The sequence below is a fragment of the Amphiura filiformis genome, chromosome 5, assembly GCF_039555335.1.
Source record: "Amphiura filiformis chromosome 5, Afil_fr2py, whole genome shotgun sequence".
Taxonomy (NCBI): domain Eukaryota; kingdom Metazoa; phylum Echinodermata; class Ophiuroidea; order Amphilepidida; family Amphiuridae; genus Amphiura; species Amphiura filiformis.
This window is the reverse complement of record NC_092632.1, coordinates 75,418,781-75,441,162: the sequence shown is the minus strand read 5'-3', so window position 1 is coordinate 75,441,162 and position 22,382 is coordinate 75,418,781. Positions and strand designations below refer to the sequence as shown.

Sequence of the window (22,382 nt, the reverse complement as noted above, 5' to 3'; positions counted from 1 at the left end):
CTAATTAAATATTTCCATGACTGATCAAGCAAAAGTAATTAAAATGTACAACTTTATCCAGCTTTGAAAAAAATATTAGCAATTCACGCAATAGAAGAGCCTTAACTTCTTTAGCAAATTAATCCACCAGTAATTGTGATGAGAAAGACAACATAATATATTTCTATGATTACCAGATAAATAAACAAAATAAAAGGAAAAAAGGCGTCGGTCAATAACAACTGGAAATCATTCCATAAAAACACACACTTCATACATGTGGATCTGTGAAAAAATGTTTTAATATAATTTTTATCAGTGCATTATAATAGTATTCAATGGGGCAAAAAGAAAACATTATTTATTACATTTAAATGTCTCAACAATTTTAAGACAATCTGGGTTTACCTGTGACTCTAAAGTAGCTTGCATCTCTTGTTGTAATTTAGTCAAGTCTTCCTCTTTCTCCTTCAGACGTCTCTCCCACTCTTCTCTGAGGGTATTTTCTAGTCTCTGCCTCTCCTCGGCCTGCGCTTCTTGTTGAAGCTTCAATTGCTCTTGTAAATCAAGTTCCTTCTGCAATACCTGACACTCCATAGCCTTTTCCATCTCATTCTGTATCTGCTGTCTTTTGGACTGGAAATCAGCCTTTTCTGTATCTAACTCTTTTAAAATCATCTTCTCTTTTTCTTTAAGTTGTTTTTCTAAAATCATCCTAGCCTCCTGCTGTTCTTTCAATTTTACCATCAGATCTCTAAGCTGTTCTTCTGCTTGTTTGGCTTGTATTTCCGCCTCTTTCTTCTGCTTCTCTAGCTGCTCAGTTAATTCTTTCTCCGACTCCGACATCTGTCTCTGCCTCTTTGGGAGAGGTGAACCAGATGTGCTAGGTCGTTCAGAGTCATCGGAACAAGTGATCATATCCATGCTGGTATCACTCAACTTCCTCTTCTGATCATTAGTCAACAGCAAAACTCTTTGAGATCTACTATGGTCTCTTCCAGAAGTGTCCACTTCTGTATTCTCGTTGTATAAATGTTGTGTTTCTTGGCTGTAATTTCCTTTAGCCTGACCTTTAGTTCCCATCTTACGAGTTTTCTTGTAAGATTTTAAGATAACCTCCACATCGGCTGGAGAATGATGTTCTTGGACAACAGTAAACAAAAAGTCAGGTGGCTGTGTCTTGTCCGGTGCAACAGCTAATTGGACTATATCACCTTCTTGAAGCAGGTGAGGTCTTTGTGGGCTGAGTTGGGTCCCATTCACATGAATACCATTCAAGCTCTGTAGGAAAATTAGACAAAAGTACAATTGTATCGATTAATAATTACACACAATATATATTCAGTACAAATAGTTTTGAATATGTACACCCCCACATCACACACTGACACACCCATATATATTATCACCTTTTGAGTATACCAAACTTGAAAACACAACCACTTGAAAAGATCATGCGTTAATATCAGAAATGTCTTTAGAATGACAATGTGTTTAACACACTGTGTTATGTTTAATACAAAGTAAAAGGCATCCAGTTCACACTCACACATATAGTTGTAGCTAACACACACAGACAGATACAAGAACACAAAATAAATTAATGTACCTTGCATTAAATTGTTCATTAAAAACCTTACCAGTTCCTGTACAATATGCACAAGGCAGTAGGAATATTCTATACACTGATATCAAATTAAATCTACAGACCTCAGTAATGTTTAAGGGGTACTACACCCCTCGATAAATTTGTGTCTATTTTTGCATTTTCTCAAAAACTAATAACACAGTGGTAACAAAAGTTATGTCTATTATAGGGGCAAGGAATCCAATTACTACACTGGAATTTCAGTGACCCAGGACAAGCGGTTTGTTATTTATGATAAGAAATAAGGTACCGCTAGGATGTACCTCGTCTATCATATATACTGAACCGCTTGTCTTGAGTCACTGAAATTTCAGTGTAGTAAATGGATTCCTTGCCCCAATAATATACATAACTTTTGTTACCAGTGTGTGATTAGTTTTTGAGAAAAATGCAAAAATAGACACAAATTTACCACATGGGTGTAGTACCCCCTTAAGTCACATTCTAATATTTTATCCTATACCCTGCAAAATAGTAATAATATCAATTTTTTCATGCTATGAATTTTATTAAAATTTCAAAATTAAACAGCACTAATTTTATACACGATATTGAATTCTATTCCCCATGGTTACAGCAGCTATCAGTTCTAAACCAAACTCGTCTTCCATATCATTAAAATATATTCAACTTTGTATTATCAGTCTGAATATTTTCTATGTTATATTAGATCAGTTCTACTCCCATTACACTTTCACTTCAGTCTGACCTGCGAGTACTTCCTGCTTTTGCCAATAATTCATGTCACAGAAATACTCCATTACAAAACACATAGACATCGTTCATCAAAATTATCCAAACAATCAACACTTTTGAATGCGGCAAAAATTTATCCATGTTGAACCAACAATGTTACCTGCATAATTTGAAATAGTTTTGTGGTGAGTAATTCCATATAATAAATGTGAAAAAATGTTGACAATAAGATCAAGACTACCCACATTTAGACCAATGATGTGGAGTCATTTACACTGTCAATATTGTTGCTATTTCTATCATTGTTATTATCATCACTACCATAAAATTAATTTGTGGGGTCCAGGCCAGGATAGTAGGCCTTGATCAAAATTATGTTTGAAAAAAATATTAGTGCGATTCAACATTGATTCAATTTGCCTCTCTTGCTGATTGTGTTGTTTAAGTTTTAAGGTCAATTGGAATGCAAATAAAAATACTAGAACAAACTTTGTAGTTAATCCTGGAGTGCACCTTTAAAACTGTCTGGAGGGTTGAGTTTTTTGCACATGAGCATGTCTTGTGGTATAGATTCTGTCTAGCATTATGTTAAACTCTGCTGTAACATGTGATGAAGATTGAGAGAGCGAATATGATAACTGTCTGCGAATTCTGTGCAATCATCATTAAAATGAACATGGCATATACCTACTTGAAATTATAATTATCTTCTGTAAATATCTTTTGAAAAACGAGTAACAATTTAAGAGTATTAATTTGCACAAAAAATCTAGCTTTCTGTTGGTGGATACATGAGAAACTGATGTCACACAAACAGAATTTTTAATGCAACAATTATACTTACTTTAAAATAAAACTGCAGACAAAAATGTGAAAAAAACTTCCTCTAAAAATTTGTATTAAATTTCAATTGTTTAAATACAATGTAAATGTGTAAAATTGTATATAGATATTAATGTCTGCAATATTTATTTAAATATGTGCAATTTTCAGGGGGTGTGAGTGACCTCTATTGAAAAAAGCACTTCGTTCAAAAAAGAGGAAAAAAGAGGAAAAGCACTGAAATATGCTCAAAATGGGCTGAAAATGAAAGAAAAAGATAACGTTTTGCCTCAAAGAAATTTCCAAAAAAGAGGAATTCAGGAGATTTCACACCCCTGAATTTTACATCTCTATGTATCATCATTACACTACACAACCTGTTATAAAATAATAAATAGTGTAACAAACAAATGTTGTTTAATTCAACCAGGGATATGATGAGACAAAGTTGTCTCAATTCCCTAATTCAAATGTCAATATGTGAGTCACCTTATTATCTCTCACTGTCCAATACTCTCCATCATCTGTCTCTTTTAATATAGCGTGTTTCCTGGATAACATCAAAGGATTCTTCCGGGATACTAGTTGAACTGTCACATCCAAACCTCGACCTAAAGTAACCTAATAACAGTCAAAATTCAAAGAACAAAAAGAAACAAAAGATTTGATGAATTTTAATGATAACAGAATGTACTGCAGACTGGGGTGGGCACTCACTAATGGGTGATGGGATTCTCATGGAAAGACCCCCTTTTGGGGGCCTTCTCACTGAAAGATCCCCTTTTTCGGTGTCTAGGCTCTCACCAAAAGACCCCTAGTTTCAAACTGCTGTACGGCTTTGTACGCACATCCCCGGATCCCCGTCACTTTCAAAGGCGAGTGCCCCTTGGGCTGCATACCAGGTCCATTAAGCTACTTGCAGTTCCGCCATTATGCACTATGTGAGGGAGAGCCTCGAACTGGCAGCATACATGAATGGGAATTGAACTAGTCATAACGTTCTGTGTAAGGTTACATAATTCTTCCTTTCATGTATGCTGCCAGTTCGAGGCTCTCCCCGCATATAGTGCATAATGGCGAACCGTGCAAGTAGCTAATATGCAGGATTTTATAGGGTGTGCAGATTTCCCGGGCAGATTTTGAAAAAGTGGAACTTTTTTCCGGGGGCACAATTATGTGAAAAGTGAACTTTCTTACCAACATTTTGACATTTTTGACCCAAAAAAAGTAAAAGCACTGATTTTTTTTGCTCACTACATGAATGCTTACAAATTTGGATTTTTTGGGATTTTTTTTATACTTTTGCAGGTTTTTTTTTTGGGGGGCAGCAATCTGCAGCAACATGCATGTGAAATCTGTATTAGAGTAGGCATCCAATCCAACCCTGCCATCAAAATAAATTCATTATGAAATCAATAAACTCAGCTTGTCAAATCTGACTTTTTATTTAAACAACAAATCAAAATAATAAAGATGTCTAAAATACAATACTGTGAAAGGTCATTTTCTGTTCCGGCCAGTCCAAAAATAATCACTGTGATGACTGATGACAAAGACAAGACATATAATTATGAAGGCTCTTTGCAATTTGCTATGTACCCATGCATAGACTCTGAAGCCATGAGAAAAGGGAAACCGACAAAGTTAACCATTATTTCTTCTGCATAAAGAAATCTATCTTGATTTTGATTATCAAGAATTGCAGAGTGCACTGCATTATTATCCTTTGAAGTGGAAAGTGTACATTTTATTTAGTGTAAAAGTGTAACATTTTCACGAGATGAATTTTTCACGCTTTGCCAATTTTGAGCCGTTTCCCTTGTTTTTAAATTTGCCATTCTAAGTTTCCTTACATTGATTTGACCTACACAAAAGGAATGTATTTACGCATTGTTATTTTCATGGTAGCAGCTTGGAATGCTAAAATAAATATAGCACTAAAATTTCCACTTTTAGGCGAAAAAAAAAACCCTGTTCTCTGGGGCCCGACCGACTCAGATTTTGAACAAATTGGGAAAAAAATTTTCCTGTGTAATGAATACCGACCAAAATTTCGGAAATTTCAGGAACAATTTAAAAAAAATTTTTTTCTCAAATTGCAAATTATTTACAGATTTGGGTGATTTTTTGGGTCATTGCCAAAAAAACAAAAAAGGCTGACCGACCGACCCTACTTCAAAGATCTGTCCACCCGTAGAACAGGGTTTCTTTTTTTTGTCGCCTTACGGTAAACTAATCACTTGACTACAGTCACAATACATGTACCAGGGTAGGTCAAGGTGTGCATGCAGTCAAGTTGTCCAGTATTCATGAGATTATTATGTTATAAATATGTGGTTTTCAAATTAATTATGAATAATTAATTCATCATCAATCAAGGTAATCTGGATTGACCTTAAATTTCCCCTTGAATTATTATATTAACCTAGTACCTGTACTGACAATTAACAGTAGCAAAAATCAATATAATCATTAATTTGTCAATAGTTAATGTTTGAAACGCACCTGCGTCATTAATGTTGGTACATCATGTTGCCATGGCAAACATTGATTTTCAAAGTCAAATACATTTATAACCATGATAACATCATGTCATCATTCAAGGGACCAGTCTACACATACAGATTACTAAAATGAACTTTATCATAATGAATTCCTTATAAATATTGCATGTCAGTATTACTTTAGGAAAAGGGCTGCTGCTATTAAAGGAGGGTATGGGGGTGAGACACACACCAATTCTTAATTTTGTCGGCAAAACCATAGGATTGTTGGCCAATTACAAGAGTCGTTATTATAAAAATTAAATGTGCGATTGTTAATGTAAAAGTACATGTAGTTACACATAAAAAAAATGTTTAGGAAAATTTTTGATCCTCACCCCCCCCACTTTTTTAGATTCTTGAGCACCCTGGGTAAATATGTTCTACACCCTCCTGATCCGATTGGTCTAGCGACGTCCCTGTATAGGACTGGGCTATTACTTCTCATGCAGGTATGTCTAGCCAAACATGAACAGCATTGGTTTTATATAGTGGTTCTTGGGATTCTTTTTCATACTTTTTTCCCACAAATTTAAAATTTGGCATCAGAGACATCCAGCGGAAAAAAAAATGTTCGTACATATTACTACCTAATCCAACTTACACCTTGTTTGTATCTATGCATAAATGGACCTTGAGATTCATGTACAATGTACATGTACATGAAAACGATAATGATACAAACTGAATCCATGTAATGCAAGAATCGCTGTTGCAATGAGAAGCAAGGGAAGCAAGAATTTCTTGTGACTGGCTGGCTGGGTAGTATCAAGTCCATGTTGGCATGGATAATTGCTTTAAAAATGGTCAAAGCACAAATTGTGCATGATTTAAGCCAGGTCAAGCAAATTATTGAAGTGAAAATTGTTAAAGAAGACAAGAAACTAGAGGTTTGTACAAAAATGCACCAAAGTACACATTACATCAAATTGAATGCAAAACCCCAAGCCTTTAATGTGTGAAATTTTTTGTGCTAAACTAATAATAGCTATTAGGGACCGTTCACAAACACTTGTAAGGGGGCCTGCTATGGGGGGGGGGGCCTGAAAAAATGACCACACATTTTCCAGGAAAAAATAAGTTTATATGCCTGCTTTTCTATGGGGTTGACCCATAAATTTCATGTCAAAAAGGGGGGGCCCTGAAATTTTTTAGGTCTGTAAAGGGGCCCCAAAAATTTTTAGTGATGAAATTTTTTTGCATCAGGCCCCCCTTACAAGTGTTTGTGAACGGTCCCTTACTAGTATTACTATTAGCATAGACAGTGAAGGGTCTCCTTCACTATCTATGGGCTTAGGCAGTGGTTTTTTACTAGGTGAACAGGGGGGGGGGGGGTGTTGTGGAAAAGTTCCCCCTTCATGCCCCCCTAGCACCACCACTGGGCATAGGCAATAGAATGTGAACAGACATAATCATTGAGGTAATATTGTTCAGTAATACTCAGTAGGTAGATGAAAAATGCTAAAAAACCACCATTATTCTGCACAAAACTCAACTTGTTATTAGACCGGTGCACAATAATCAGTCATTGATGACTAATTATGAAAACCCTGAAGTTGCACTCCCTTTCCTGCAACAAAACACGTTGTTCATTGGTCCAAGGAGGTTCACAATTCATATAATTACCGGTAATGTTTTACATAGGCCTATAATGAGAGTTAAACAAACTTGGAGAAAGTATACAGGTCTTTAAAGGGTGGAAATCATGATGCTCTTGGCTATATGGAAAGACGTCATTGTGCTTTCCTCAAACAAAGAAAACAGGCATGCACTTGGATAGCTATTTGTGGGAAATTTACTATCTTTGTGAAATAATTGGCTGTACATACAAAAATGTATATACAAATGTACTGCATCTTCCAGGATAGGCACTAATTTCAAGATCTGATTTTTTTTCAATAAACACACCCCAACACACCCCTGTGTGTGTTTGCCGCCAACCGAGGACAATGTGTATTGCTATCTAACCGAGGACGCGTGTATCATGTTTTCATCGCCTAACCATGGACTTAAAATGGCGAATTGTTTTTGTGTACAATATGAAATGGAATTTTATCCATCAACTGCTGACTGTAGTTTTTACATGTGTGGTCCTCGGCAAACAGCGCTATAATGCATTTAGCATGCATTTGAGGTCTTTTGCAGCAGTTTGAGACTGCGGACTGTCCTCGGTTGGAAGTAAGTCTGCAGTTTAGGGTGAAAAATCTTATGTGTATCCTCGTCTGCTGGCAAACACGTACGCATTTGAAACATGCTGTCACAAAGAGCTGATAAATTCACACATTATGTGACAGCAGAGCGGCCCTGACAGTACCAAATAGGAGGATGTTTTTTATTCAGCTGAAAAATAAATTATGACATCTGGCCAAAATAAAAGTGGCCCAAAAATAACATAAAAAAAAGAAACTGCACATTTCATAGGGTATCCTTAAAACTAAAAAAACACTAAAAACCTTAAAAAAAATACAATTAAAAAAAACTTTTTTGCTAGTTTTTGATCCTTACTGCAATTTTGATGAATACTCAGCATATTGTCACCTTTAGTTGAGTGTTGGGTAAGAATGTGAAATGACCACTTTGAGTTGAAAATTCTTTGAGTCGCACTTGATTTTGCATGACAAAATAAGTCATTCTGAATATTAATTTTCTGCCGTTTTCATGTAAATTATGATCAATGCTCATTCCCTTTAAATTATGAAGTGCAAAACTCAGCACAAATGTACAACAAATTGTTGATAACATAAAGATGACATTTCACCACACCTTAACTTTTTTCAATTAAAATATATTTAATACTAATATTACTCATATAATAATTACCCAAATATTAATTAACTTGTTTGATTAAAGCAAACAACAAGTTTAAACATAATGATGATCATAGTCACGATTTTCCCATTTTCACTCTGATAGCAACATTTTGCCATAACACAACAAATAGCAGCCCATCCCTGAACAAGGGAATGCAATCTACCGGTTTGTTTACATTCTGTAGGTAGAGTTCCCGCATACACATCCACACACACAAAATTCTCATTAACATACAATTTTACCTTAACAATATTTCATGATTTTATTGTTTTACACTTAATGACAGTCAAATTCAATTCCCCCAATTGATGACACGTCTTTTAATCAGTTAAAAATCAAGTAAAATGGATAGCTTACAATTCTTCAAGTCTCGGTAAAAACAGAGTAACAGCTGGTTGGTCTGCTGATATCTGATCAAGTAGGGAGTGGGTCTGGCTCGCTCTCTCTCTCTCTCTCTGTGCCAGTGTTGTGAGATCAATATTATATGCTCAATTGCAAATCTATGATCAACCATACAGCAACGGAGCAGCTAGCTATCTGGCATAGTGACACTATACCTTTAATTTTCTGAGAGCCACAGCTCGGCTGCCTGCATTCAGCTGATTGGTTAGGATGCTGTTGAGTTGGCCTGACCTTACTTTATTATGCAAGCATTTTTTTACCGGCTTGTAATTTTCATTTTATGACATTTCACTTATTCTTTATTATTCATTCCATTCAAATTGTTATCTTCAAAAGGGAAATTAGAAATTATTTTTAACAAGTTAATGATTTCAAGTTTTTTCTCAACCTCCACTCCTGACACAGCTAGCCCTAAAATAAAAATTCCCCAAAATTATTTGGATATGCTTAGCTGATCTATAGTTAGATTTATCTCAGGGTAAATATAGTGTTGCCGCATTGAGTGATATTGATCTGGAGTTATAGATTATTGATCAACAGCCACGCCTCTCCGAGATATAATAAACAGCTCTCGGATGCAACTCTGAATTCCCAAACTGCTAAAGTGGCTGAAAATTTCTCAAAAGAAAATCAAATCAAATAAAAAGCAATTATGACACTGTTTCAAATTTGAAGCAGGTTTGACTGCCAAAAATGGCAAAATATAAAGTTTCAAAAAATATTGTTTTAAATATGTTTTCTAGACTGAAATTTTGTGCTGAATTCATTTCTGAAGTCAGAAATGCACAATCTGTCATTGTTTTCCTGATATGAGCATTACAGTAGAGGCATATGCTTTTGACGGAAATAAAAATATGAGATCCATAAGTGACAACATCATCACAACATATTTGAACTCTATTGGCACATTTATAAAGGCTCTGCATGGCTCACATCATGTTGTAGTGCAAGTCTGACATCTGATTGGTGCACACACATTGAATATAGGTCACATGATTGCGCAATATTACAGGTACTAATTGTTCCCAATTTTGCCCAAAATGGGGTGGCGAGTCAATTTGATAAAAAATTAGAACTCAAAAAATATGCATTTTAGCACAAGTTTGATACTATATCCCTGTAGTACTGTATCATGGGAATAACTGATTAGTTTTTCTTAAGTCAGAAATGCAAAATCTGTCTTTGTTTTCCTGATATGAGCATTACAGTAGAGGCATATGCTTTTGACTGAAATAAAAATATGAGATCCATAAGTGACAACATCATCACAACATACAGCGTGTCCCAAAAGTTACTTAACATTGTGAATTGGATATATCTCAAATATTTCCTACTTCATACCAAAATGAAGAACATATTCATATAGATTGATCTTTTAGAATTATTCTGATACCAAAAACAGCATTATTGATGACCCTTTGACCTTACTGTGCGACTGTACATATGTGTGTATCAAACCCACAAAAGCAAGCTCATGTTTCTTTGTTCAAGAACATGAATGATGTACTTCCATGAACAATAGAGTTGGTTCACTCACTGCGCACGCTACATTTAGGTATGAACATTCATGGATTACATGGCTTAGCGTAAGCGTGACTGCTGTTTTAGATTATAATTAGGATATATGGACAATATTAAACTTTACTTTAAAACAGTTGAAGTGAAGATAAATGTCCTATAGATCAACGGATTCAGGTCGTATGGTTCTTTGCCGAGACAAAGTCGGACAAACTCACTGAAGCAATGTTTAAGGAACAGTTTAATGTAAATTATGCACTACCCAGCCGAAATACAATCCAGCAACTAATGCTGAAATTCCTATCATCTGTTCATGATCTACTTCGGGCAGGACGTGGAAGAACAGGAAGATCGTCTACAAACATTGATGTCATACGAAGAGCGGTGGCGAAAAGCCCAAGGCGATCAGTACGTCGACTTTCAATGGAGAACAACGTACCGCGTACAACTGTTCATCGAATCCTCAGAAAAGATCTTAAGTAGTTTCCATATAAAACCCAGATAAAACAGAAAATGAAGATTACGCATTGAAAACAAACAAACAAACACAGAATGATATCACGTTATATCGTGTTCACGTCTCAAATGACGAGACTTCTTTTGCGTTTATAAAAGTGGGTTTTACGGTACGGTAGATATCCATTAATTGAATGCCAAAGTGTCATGACCACATAGGCATGTTTGGTATCATAACATTTCTAAAAGAATTATCTACATACTGTGCAATTTTTGTAACAACACTATTAACCCAACGCAAGTTATGACAAATTCACAATGTTAAAGGCCCATATAAAATTAACAGATGTGGAAATAGGAGTATAAACTAACCAATAGATCCAGTTGTAGTCCTACTAATTCATGGCATATTGGATGGCCTATGGGAAAGTTAGCCCATATTAGCAAGACTATCCTTGCCTTCAAGGTGAAACAAACCTACTCATGTTACCCTCTGGCCATGGGCTGGCCTGGTATCAGATCTTACCCAGGGAAAGATGACATTCCAATATATGCCTTTAAGGGACTTTTGGGACACCCGGTATTTGAACTCTATTGGCACACTTATAAAGTTATACTCATCATGTTGTAGTGCAAGTCTGACATCTGATTGGTGCACACACATTGATAGGTCACATGATTGCGCAATATTACAGGTTCTAATTGTTCCCGATTTTGCTCAAAAATAGGGTGGTGAGTCAATTTGATAAAAAGATTAGAACTCAAAAAATATGCATTTTAGCACAAGTTTTTCTCAGACTCTCACCCATTTCAGACTTGAAGCTCCCCTCACTCACCCATTTAAATGTTGCCAATTTTGAAAGATATTTTTTACAAGATGAAGAAACATTTTGAAAATTATTGTGTACCCAAAACAAAACCAACACCCACCTTGTCTTTCTGAAACTGCTTATCACATTTACACTTTTCCTTTTTTAAATAGAGGGATTGTATCATGTAAATTATCATTTTTTTAAATGGTATTTCCTCATCCTGGTCAGGGATGTCATGGAGAGAAATGGGGGGGGGGGGGGGACCACCTTAGCCTCTGTGAATAATTGTTAAGCCCTGCCTAGGGAATAATAATTTCTTCCACAAGTTTGAAAGTGCTTCAATAAAGCAATCAAAATGTGTTCTAACCCTAATGGTAAACAAAACATGCTTTTTCCACAAAAAAGGCTTACGGAAACGCTTTTAAGCAAATTATTCCTGCTTTGCAATTTGGGATCCCAAAAATGGCATGTGCAAAGGGGGAAAGCCATTTTTGGCGGGCAGAGAAGGGGGGAGCAATTTTTGGCAAGCCGTTTGGAAATTTTACCCAGGGGGGAAGCTCTTAATTATTGCACAGCCCTTATGTAAGTATGTAAATTATCAGGTCTGGTGATGGGCTGTGGGATTGTGCAATTTCCAAAGGTTCTATTTACATTGGAGCTAATCCAGTGCGGGGGATTTTCCAGCTGTTCCACCAGTATAATATCTCTTAATGTTATGCAGTACTCGTATCTGGCAACACTGGTTTGTTGTGGTCTCACAGCTGATCAGCTAAATTTTATACTCTGCATAGGTAATGTTGGCACCTTGCCAGCTAGCTGATGTCAGTGCCATATTTTAACACAAAAATATTAAAATAAAACAATGTAGCAGTACTATATTATTGACATTCTCTTTATTTTGATGTTTCTTGTATTGAGATCATCACACACCTTTGGAATAATCGAAATCTCTTCACACTTCTTTATTTTAAACCCCTAAAACATACGTACATTTAAAAAAAAATCTAAATAGCAAGTAGGGGAATTTAATAACAATTATATTGGACAAAATGACCTCACAATTATCAATTCACAGATATTGTATGCATTGATTTTACTTATTAAATCTATTGACCTTGCAAGAATCCGGTAAAATACACTAGCACAAAATGCATGCAACACTGCACTAAACCTGAACAGGTACGGTACATAATAATTTACATCCATAGGGTGACATTCTATATTAAAAATCATTTTCAAACTCTACAATTACCATAGACCAAAATAATTTTTGTCTAATGTGAAAGCCGGGGTGAAAGCAAGCCAGAAGCACTAAAATATTGAAAGTTTATTTTTATCGTGTTACTCAATTTACATGTAAATAATATCATGTCTCTTCAGTCTGTTGCTATCCTATGTACATGTAAAAAGGTCATCCATAAATAAATTACTGCTAGTCTTTATTAATATTATTAGCAAATATTATTACAGAGGTTTTCAGTTATCATGTAATTATGATGTAACCGAGAGAATTTTCAATCAAATATTTGGTCATTCAATAGTTGTATTTTATTGCTATTTAATTTTCTTAATTGACCTATAAAAAGCTATAAAATGAAATTGAGATGATCCCTAGATTGGGTAAGGATTTCCTCATTATTTATTAATAGACTAGTTTCAAGTCTTGCCTCTCATCAAGATTGATGCATACAGCAGCAGGTTGATATACAATGGAAGTTGCAGTCTTGGGTACAGGCTAGGGCACAAACTGGTCAGGGAGGGTTGCCAAGAACAAGAACTTCCTTTAAAACAAATATTGTAGATCATTGAAGGTTTCATGGTAAATAAAATGTGTTGCAGATTCTGTTGCATTTCCACCATATGTGGGCAGGGGTGCACACAATAGCATAGCATTGTGACTACCCTACTAGTACACAGTTGTGACACGATCAAGGGAAATGAGTCGGATGTCGCTAATATTGATTTTGAGATATTGGCAAATAAAGCGTTTAATAAAATTCTTTTGTTTTATATTGTTTTCAGCTGTTGATAAATTGACATTTGTAAAGAAAAGTCGTATCAACATAGGGTTTTCAGATTCTGAAACCTATATAGAAAAATATGTAAAGTTGTAAACCTCATTTTCGACCATAATCATTTTCCTCTTGATCATGTCACATTTGAGGATTTTTTTATGTGAAAATATTCCACAAATAAAACTAGAAATATGCGGTTTGTAATTAAGATGGCCCCCACACAAAGGTGTGTCAAAAACAAAGGTTTCTAAAAACAAATAATATGTAAATAATAAGCTCATTTATGCATAAATATGCAAATAACATGGCACACAACTATACAGCACATCAGGATTAATTAAAATGTAGGCAAAATATGCAAATAAGCTCATGAATATTCATAAATGCAAATCACATGACACAAAACTAAATAGCACATCATACACCATATCCAATCACCATACCAAGTTTGATATAAAATTGGATTAAGCCCATATTTATTGACACAAAACTAAACAGCACATCATACACCATATCCAATCACCATACCAAGTTTGATATAAAATTGGATTAAGCCCATATTTATTGGTCGAGCTATGAGTTTTAAAATATTGGACGAGGCATAGTCGAGTCCAATATTTTAAAACAAAGATGTCAAAGATCTGTGTCAAAGATGTCAAAGATCTGCGTTTTGTATAATTCCATCAAAGGACCTTCAGATGCTGAACAACTTCAGCAGGGCATACATGTAGACAAGCTCGGTCAGTGGGAGTCAGCATGGCAGATGGAATTTAATTCTGCAAGAAATAAAACATAGGGTCTGCATTGCCTGAAATTCTGTCCAAAAGATGTCAAGATCTGCGTTTTGTATAATTCCATCAAAGGACCTTCAGATGCTGAACAACTTCAGCAGGGCTTACATGTAGACAAGCTCGGTCAGTGGGAGTCAGCATGGCAGATGGAATTTAATTCTGCAAAATGTTTTGCTAAGAATATACTGCCTTACACATACCACCTTGGTGATTCCATCTTTCAAGAAACCAACAGTAACACTTACTTGGGTGTTGAGATCAAGAATGATCTCAAGTGGAACCTCCATGTAAATAAAGTCAAATCTGCAGCCAATGCTTTCAACTCGCTCGTCAGACCCCACCTTGAATTCAGCTCTCCCGTGTGGGATCCGTACACTCAGCCAGGAACAAATTTCTCAACTTGACAAATACAACGCAGGGGAGCTAGATTCGTCTTCAACGACTACTCTTATACAAGCAGCCCATGAGACATGATATCTATTCTAAGCTGAACTGGGAGCCGCAGGCAATGAGAAGAAAAGGAGAAGACTGTTGGTATTACATCAAGCTTTGCATGGTCACCTGTTCATCCCGGTAGACAAAATCCTGCGCTCAACGACATGTCCGTCCCGCTATACCAACAAGTTCACATTCCACAGAATACGAGCCAGAGAAGATTGCTTCAAATACTCCTTCTTCCCGCAGGCAGTGGTGGACTGGAACAGTCTTCCATATAACATAATCTCAACAGACAAGAAAGCAAACTTCAAATCCAAACTTCACAAGCACCTAAGAGAGTAATAAATAGCATTGCACACCAGTCACAACCCTGTCCGGATTACTTCTACCTTTGCCAAGCAACCAAGGAGTGTTGGACAGTACCAAATCGGATTCAGATTCAGATTCAGAGTACAGAATTGAAACTTCAAGCTAAACACAAATATCGCAAATAGTTAATTGGCCATACATTGTATTATCACAAGGCACCCATGATGTATAGAGTAAGAGTAAGACCTTGTTCACATTAGAAAATTTTCTTCTTTCGACGAACCTCGAACGAAGATTAAAAATTGTTTTTTCCTAATGTGTACGCACTTTTCTTCCTTCGACAAAGATTAAAATTGCTTCATTCAACAAAGCTAAAAAGGTTGTTTCGACAAAGGAATACTTTGTTTGACGAAGCTAACTTTGTAATGTGTACGCTCGCTTCATTCGACGAAGGAAAGTGATCATGTAACAAGTGACCTTCGCCAGCTTAAATAATAGCCGGGCATTAATAGCTTCGTTAATTTTCATGAAATGTGTACAGTGCAATGTCTTCCTTCGATCTTCGTTCAGCGTAATGTGTATGCATGATTGATTAGTTAATCAAGATTAACTTATCTTCGTAGAATGAAGAAATCTTCTAATGTGAACAGGGTCTAAGACAATATCCCAAGGGATGGTTGAAGGTTGAAGAAGAAGAGCACCCCAGCAGCAGGATGGATAGGTGACATCAAGGTAAGTGCCATGAGCATGAACAATGTGTTCCGCGATAAAGAAGATCCCTCCGAGGTTTGGCTCATCTTCGACCTGTGACGTAACATCCTCTTCACAGGTCAACGAACATTTGCCGCTTTAACATCAGTTGGCCTGATGATGCATCCGAGATAGGATGTGAAATATTGCCACTCACAAAAACGTAAGTCCAGTAGATCAGATTATAATAATTTCATAATTAGAACTCATAGGCTTTAGTTGGCATCCAACCCAGTTTTGTTCAAAGGAAGAATTTATTGCACAAGTTTGTTTTTCATCTTTCGATCCACCATTAGTTCAAATTGCATTGCATAGCAACTTCCATCACATTTTACTGAGTTAATAAAAAGGCTATAGTGTAGGCTATAGCCCCCACCCCCTAAATTGTATTCCTTTTTTGGAGGCTCTAGTGGTGGGAGAGAAAACATATTTTTTAGTAGAAAACATTTAACACAAACAACATAGGACATAAAGGCCAAGTAAAATAAAATAACATACATGTACATACATTGTATGTATATCTTTGGGACGTTCTCAAAATTTGGTGAGGGAGGCCCTTATTATTTGTTACAAATTTGTTACAAATTTACTATTCATTTCTGTGTAAAATTGCAATTGCAAAGGCTTTGTCAACACATCATAAAAACTGGGAAGCCCCTAATATTTTTGTTATTTCCTTTAAAGCCCTTCCACTAGCTTGTAATGCGTAATGATAACCAAGATTTAACTTCGTTATTTAAAAAAATGTCTTTACAATAATTTTAGATACAAACCGGGTTCGATTTAGAGGGGCTTTACATGCACAGATGCATGTAACATTGGTTCTGTACAGTATGTACATGTGAAATTTTGCCTGTGCATGCAAATATTTGTGATATTCAGCCCATAGGCCTATTCAAGGAAAAAACTGCAGTGGTGCATGTAACTTTTATTCTAAAATCGACCCCTGGAAACAAAGTTAACAAGGGAGCTAATAATAAATAAAAAAAGTAAAGAAAACTATTTTAAAATCTCCAAAAATCGGTGAGGGCAGGGATCATGACAGTGGGTGTACAACCTCTGTTACTTTCCTATTCGGCAAGGATGACAATTTTGACATCCTCATCTGTTTACAGAGAGGTAGACAGCCCTCGAATTAAGGATCTGAAGGGGCACGGCAACTTTTGGGGGGGGGCAAGTTAATTATTGCCTTGGATTTTAACTGAAAAGGCAAGGCAGCACTGCAGTTTGCAATATTTCAAGAGGGCATCATGGCAACTGTTGAAAATTTGAGAAGGGCACCAAGGCAGTTTCTCAAAAGTGAAGAAAACACATACAAACAGTCTAGTAGATGATTTTATAATGAAGTAGACCCTCCCTCGGGTCCATGGAGAACGACTGATAATGTAGATTACATAGCATTAAAAATCAACCCAATACATGGACCCTCCCAGTCTGTAAGCAATTTGACTTCCAGTTCCCACAAAATGCTGGGAGTTCACTTTTACGGATTTGGAGTCACGCAATCTTTCTATATACCACGTCCATGTTTTCACTACATTAACGTTTGTGTAAGCGACTAAAACAACGATATTGTATCCGACCAATCAATGCAGCTTGGCAGCGCGGGGATATTTGAAAAGGCTTCCCTAGCTAAATAATGTGCAAACATTTGCAAACTGCACCCGATAATATACGCAATATGGACAATAGGCTAAGTCCGAGTCGAGTGGTTGCCTTTTATTATTGCGCGTACCATGGGTCTATCAGACGCGTGCCACTTGAGCTCAATACCTCTCAGTTGTTGACAAGCAATGACAAGTGTCCCATCCGATCTTGCGTCACATCCCGCGGCATAGCTTTGTGCTACCATATTTGAATTGAAACTGGGGCGGGGCTTTCGTAATTGACATCAGAATCACCGGGCTTCGTTGAACGAATATTTGGAAGTGAAATCTCTAACACTTCTCTCGGCGTGGGGAGCGGTCACTGAATTTTAGCGTTCAATATAGGAGGTGTGATCAGTGTAGTGGCATCAATTTGAGCTAATTTGTGTAGAGAGAGGAATTGGTTTTGGGCTGTGTATTTAGAATCGGGGGTGAAGGACTATGGCATATTTTGGTAGGCTATTATGTAATTATGAATCGTTCCATTATCCAGGCCGGACCGAACCGAGACTGTGGGACAGTCTAATAATGAAGGGGCAGGGCTGGAGCACCGACGGCAACTTCATTAGAGGGCACGGCAAGTGTCTGCCATCGGTAAAGGATATATTTTGAGGGCATTGCGGAAGTGGGGATGGGCACCCACGGCATTATGCCGTGGGTGCCATGGGTAAATTCGAGGGCTGACCATGTGCTTCGTTTGTCCAATTTGCCATCAAGATTTTGAATGGAAACAGTTGTCAGTAAATAAATATTTTCAATTTTGTTCTGGGACTGATTATTCAGCATCAAAGTGGTTACGTTTAAATTATCTTGGTTACCGGTACATGACATGAGAACAAATACTTGCACCTTCTAACTTTCGTATCACAAGCTATCGGTTGTTCATAGTCATACTAAAGTTAGAACTTTCGAACAATTCTCGAGTAACCCTTTGCTAGTGGTAATAAATTTATATTTGATTTGTATCTATTGGTGAAATTTTCCTTAAACAATAATTAGGGCAATCAATCCTGACTTTTAGACCACCCGCAAATTTCACTTTGGCAACAAGGTTAAACATGTTTTCAACTGTACAAACATACCTTTTATTCCATCGAACAAGCTTTATTTGTTCCAAAATTCACATTTTCATAGCTATTTTTATAGAGCTGGTAACAAAACAGGTGATGCCAGCTCCGAAGTTTTCACGTAGCACAAGCGCTTGAGTGATGTACGCTCGTTTTGAAGGTCATTTACGCTAGCATATCATGCATTTTCAAGCACGTTTGACATTGTTTTACTGCGTGACGCAATTCTACATTTATTCAAGATGGCAAATTTCTCGAAAAACATGATGTATTTTACCCAGTAATTTCCCTCATTAGGCCGTATAAAATTAATGTTTTGGTTCTCGTCCAGAGGATTTTCATGAATTGATGAGGGAGGGAGGTGTTTTTTTTGTTTTTTGTTTTTTTTCCAATGTAAAATTAGCATTGTCAGTAGTTTTCGGTCTTCTCCAACAGTGCTCGAGGAAACGATGAGGCCAAGGTCTTAGCCAGGCATGCGTCCACACGTCTTTAAGACGGCCTAATCTAATTTGAGACAGGTGGATTTAATGGATTTTACAGATGTGATAGCTCTAAAACAGATGATTTTAAGGTTATATGAACTTGAGACTAATTCAGAATGACATGTAAAGGCCAAATCAGGACATATTTGACCCCAGTGACCCTTTCATGGGTATAGACAAGTTGTTTTATATTTGAGGGTCAAATTTTGGTATCTGCTTGGACGGGTGGTTTCTGATTTCTGGCTAAGACTCTGGATGAGGCCCTTTTTTTTTTTTTCAAATGTGAGATTCTCAGGGATAAACCCCTAGAGTGCCACAAAAGACTTGGAAGTGATGCTTTTTATCTAATAAACTTATTTTTATGTATGAAGATTTCATAAATCATTCCAAAATCTAAAAAAAATGAAAAATCTAAAAAAAAAAAAAAATCTGACAAATCCCAGAAATTGAGGAGGGAGGGGACGAGAACCAAAATATTAATTTTACACGGCCTTACTCAAAGCCCTGCCCTCTTTCACAATATTTTAAGCTTCTTGGATATCATCGGAAACATAGATTAGTAATATTAGGTAGGTCACTGTATTTTTAAAGATTTTTTAGATGATTTTTACGATGTAAAAATTGATGATTTAAGCTTCTTTTTAAAAATTGGTTTTAGCTTATTAAAAAATGGGTACAAAATCATTTTTAGCTTGTTGAATATTGTTGCTTGTAGTTTTAAAGCTTGACTCCTTAGATGAAACTTTTAGTTTAAATTAAGCTTATGTAATAATTTCTTGTTATAATCAAATTATGTATTTCTTGGCCAAACTGGAACACTGTGAACGCTAGTGGCTCCGCGATAAACATGTGAATATAGCGCGGTACAGAAGACAGTATACACACGCCTTACACTGCGTGACACGCTTACATGTAGTATACTACATGGACACAAGGCGAATGTTCCAGTTTGGCCAAGAAATACTTAATTTGATTATAGAATATTAAACACTGTTAAACCTGGCTTGTCCTGAATGAAATAGTATATAATGAGCCACAGTGTCAACACCCTGTATTATAAATATTTTTTCCATACAGCTCAATACTCCATTGAAATCAATATTCTATTAAATATTGACACAGATAAAGAAAGTTTACATATGCATTGTGTTATACTAGGCTTGCACCTGGAACTTTTAAAACTGAATGGGCTAAACGTGTTCCTTTATACCTATAAAGTATTAATTGTAATTCTCAAAATTAAATATATCACAATCTTTACTTTTAAAATGCAGTAAAAGATATCCACAGCAAGCTGCAAGGCCCCGCTATTAGTGTATTGCTTTTCGAGTGAGTGTACTGGAAACAAAACCCTGGTTTTACCTGAAAACAAATCGATTTTCTTGTAATAGAAACATCATATGGGGTACTAGAGCATGCACAAATCGTAATAATGTGTAGAATATAGAACTCTGTTGTATCTCATATGATAGTCATGGTATGCTTAGCCTGAGTCGCTCGGCCTATCTCGAACAAAATCGCGATGCATAGCTGTTGAAAAACGAGAGGATTCGCTGTACTATCACTGCAATTTTTGACACGAAGATATAGGGATGATGACGATGTGTGAGCCCCTCTACTAGCGCCGGTGGTCTAAAAGTCAGGATCGCCATTTAGATTCATCAGATAATTACCATCATTACCAAACATCATATCTAGTGGGGGCCAATGTAACAACTTCAAGTAGACTACATTAGGGGTGGTGCAATAATTATGTACGTGTACCGGGGAATTATAGGGTGATTTTTGGCAGGCCAGAAGGGGGGGCAAGCATTTTTGGCAGGTCAAAAGGGGGGTCAAGCGATTTTGGCAGGTCAAAAGGGGGGCAAGCAATTTTGGCACAGATATTTTGGGTACCGTTTCTATATTACGCCCTAATAAAAAGGCGTAGGAAAACATTAGGAACACATTCAAATATGCAAAATTTCCTGCTCGCTGTGCTCGCATAATTTTTATGTTTTTAATTCGGGTTCCCCAAAATCGTGCATGTGTAATGGGGGGGGCAAAGATTTTTTGGCACGTCAAAAGGGGGGGGGGGGGCGAAGTTTTTTTGGCACGGCCAAAAGGGGGGGCAAGCGATTTTTGGCAGACCATTTTGAGAATTCACCCCAGGGTACCCCTTATATTATAGGTGTTTTCTGTTTTAGAGTAAAAATCCCGGCGTACTTTCGCCGAATTCGGCAGGCTTGTCCCATGATTCATGCATGCCGAAATACGAAAAAGTACAAAAACACTATTGAGTTTTAGAAATTTGCCTTACGAGAAAATCTACTTACCTCTCTACCAGGAGGAAGAGGAATTAAACCGTATTTTGGTGATTCTCCGCACTGCCTCAGACACCAAATGAGCTGATCTTCAATTTCTTCCGCCATCTCGAGCTGTGGCTCGGACGAATTTTGTTTTCAATATTAGCCTCTTCCCTGCCACCGAATACGGATGGAAAATTACTACGCACTACAACAGAATGCGTTCGAGACTACCTTTAACATATAGGGTGTTCAAAATGATTATTTCAATAGAAACTTTCAATTGCTGACTGTGAATGATGAGGTAGGCCTACTGAGTACGAAAATTTGTGTAGATCTGTGTAGGCCACAACGGAAGAAGGAAGTATTTTAAGAACGGATCAAAATCTCATTATAAAGACCACATTTTTTTTTCAGGTGTCATTTCAAACATGACTATGAAAAAAAAAAAAGCTGTCCAAAGTCCCTTTCTCTTCATATCATGATTTCGCACTTGACCCCGGGACACTCCCACTTTCGGGAGGACATGTATGTAGGGCTGTTAAGACCCCCCTTTTCAGCGTTGCTGTCACCCAAAGACCCCATATTTGTTTACGAACATAATGCTATGTCACCCGAAGACCACATATTTGAAGCCAGAACTAGATATCTATTCCAGTCTGTTTCACACTTTCGCATTTCTGTGGCACTGTTTCAGCTCTCACCCAAAGGTTCCATTTAAAATAAGGTCATGTTCTCACCCAATGACCCCATATTTTGTACATTTTGCTCTCACCGAATGCCAAAAATCATGCTCTCACCCAATGACCCCAAAGTGTCAACCCTGCGAGTCAGCCCTACACCTATATCCAAGTTCATATTGAAGTACCCCCGGGACTTGACCATAGCCTAATATTATTACAAAATTTATAC

General features: G+C 36.7%; 1 protein-coding gene across 2 annotated transcripts in view; it reads right to left on the bottom strand.

The window, feature by feature from the left end:
• Positions 1-21,629, bottom strand: part of LOC140153718 (E3 ubiquitin-protein ligase rnf8-B-like) — a 33,429-nt gene extending 11,800 nt beyond the window's left edge. Inside the window, exons 1-3 of one of the 2 annotated variants that reach the window (XM_072176542.1) lie at positions 21,501-21,629; positions 3,635-3,766; positions 388-1,260 (exon numbers count right to left, since the gene is read on the bottom strand). In XM_072176542.1, the coding sequence (XP_072032643.1) occupies positions 388-1,260; positions 3,635-3,766; positions 21,501-21,596 (1,101 nt within the window). In that variant the 5' untranslated portion in view covers positions 21,597-21,629. Of the gene's footprint in view, positions 1-387; positions 1,261-3,634; positions 3,767-8,856; positions 9,066-21,500 lie in introns of those variants that run through there. The other variant, XM_072176544.1, reaches the window with a different exon arrangement.
• Positions 21,630-22,382: the final 753 nt, after the last annotated feature.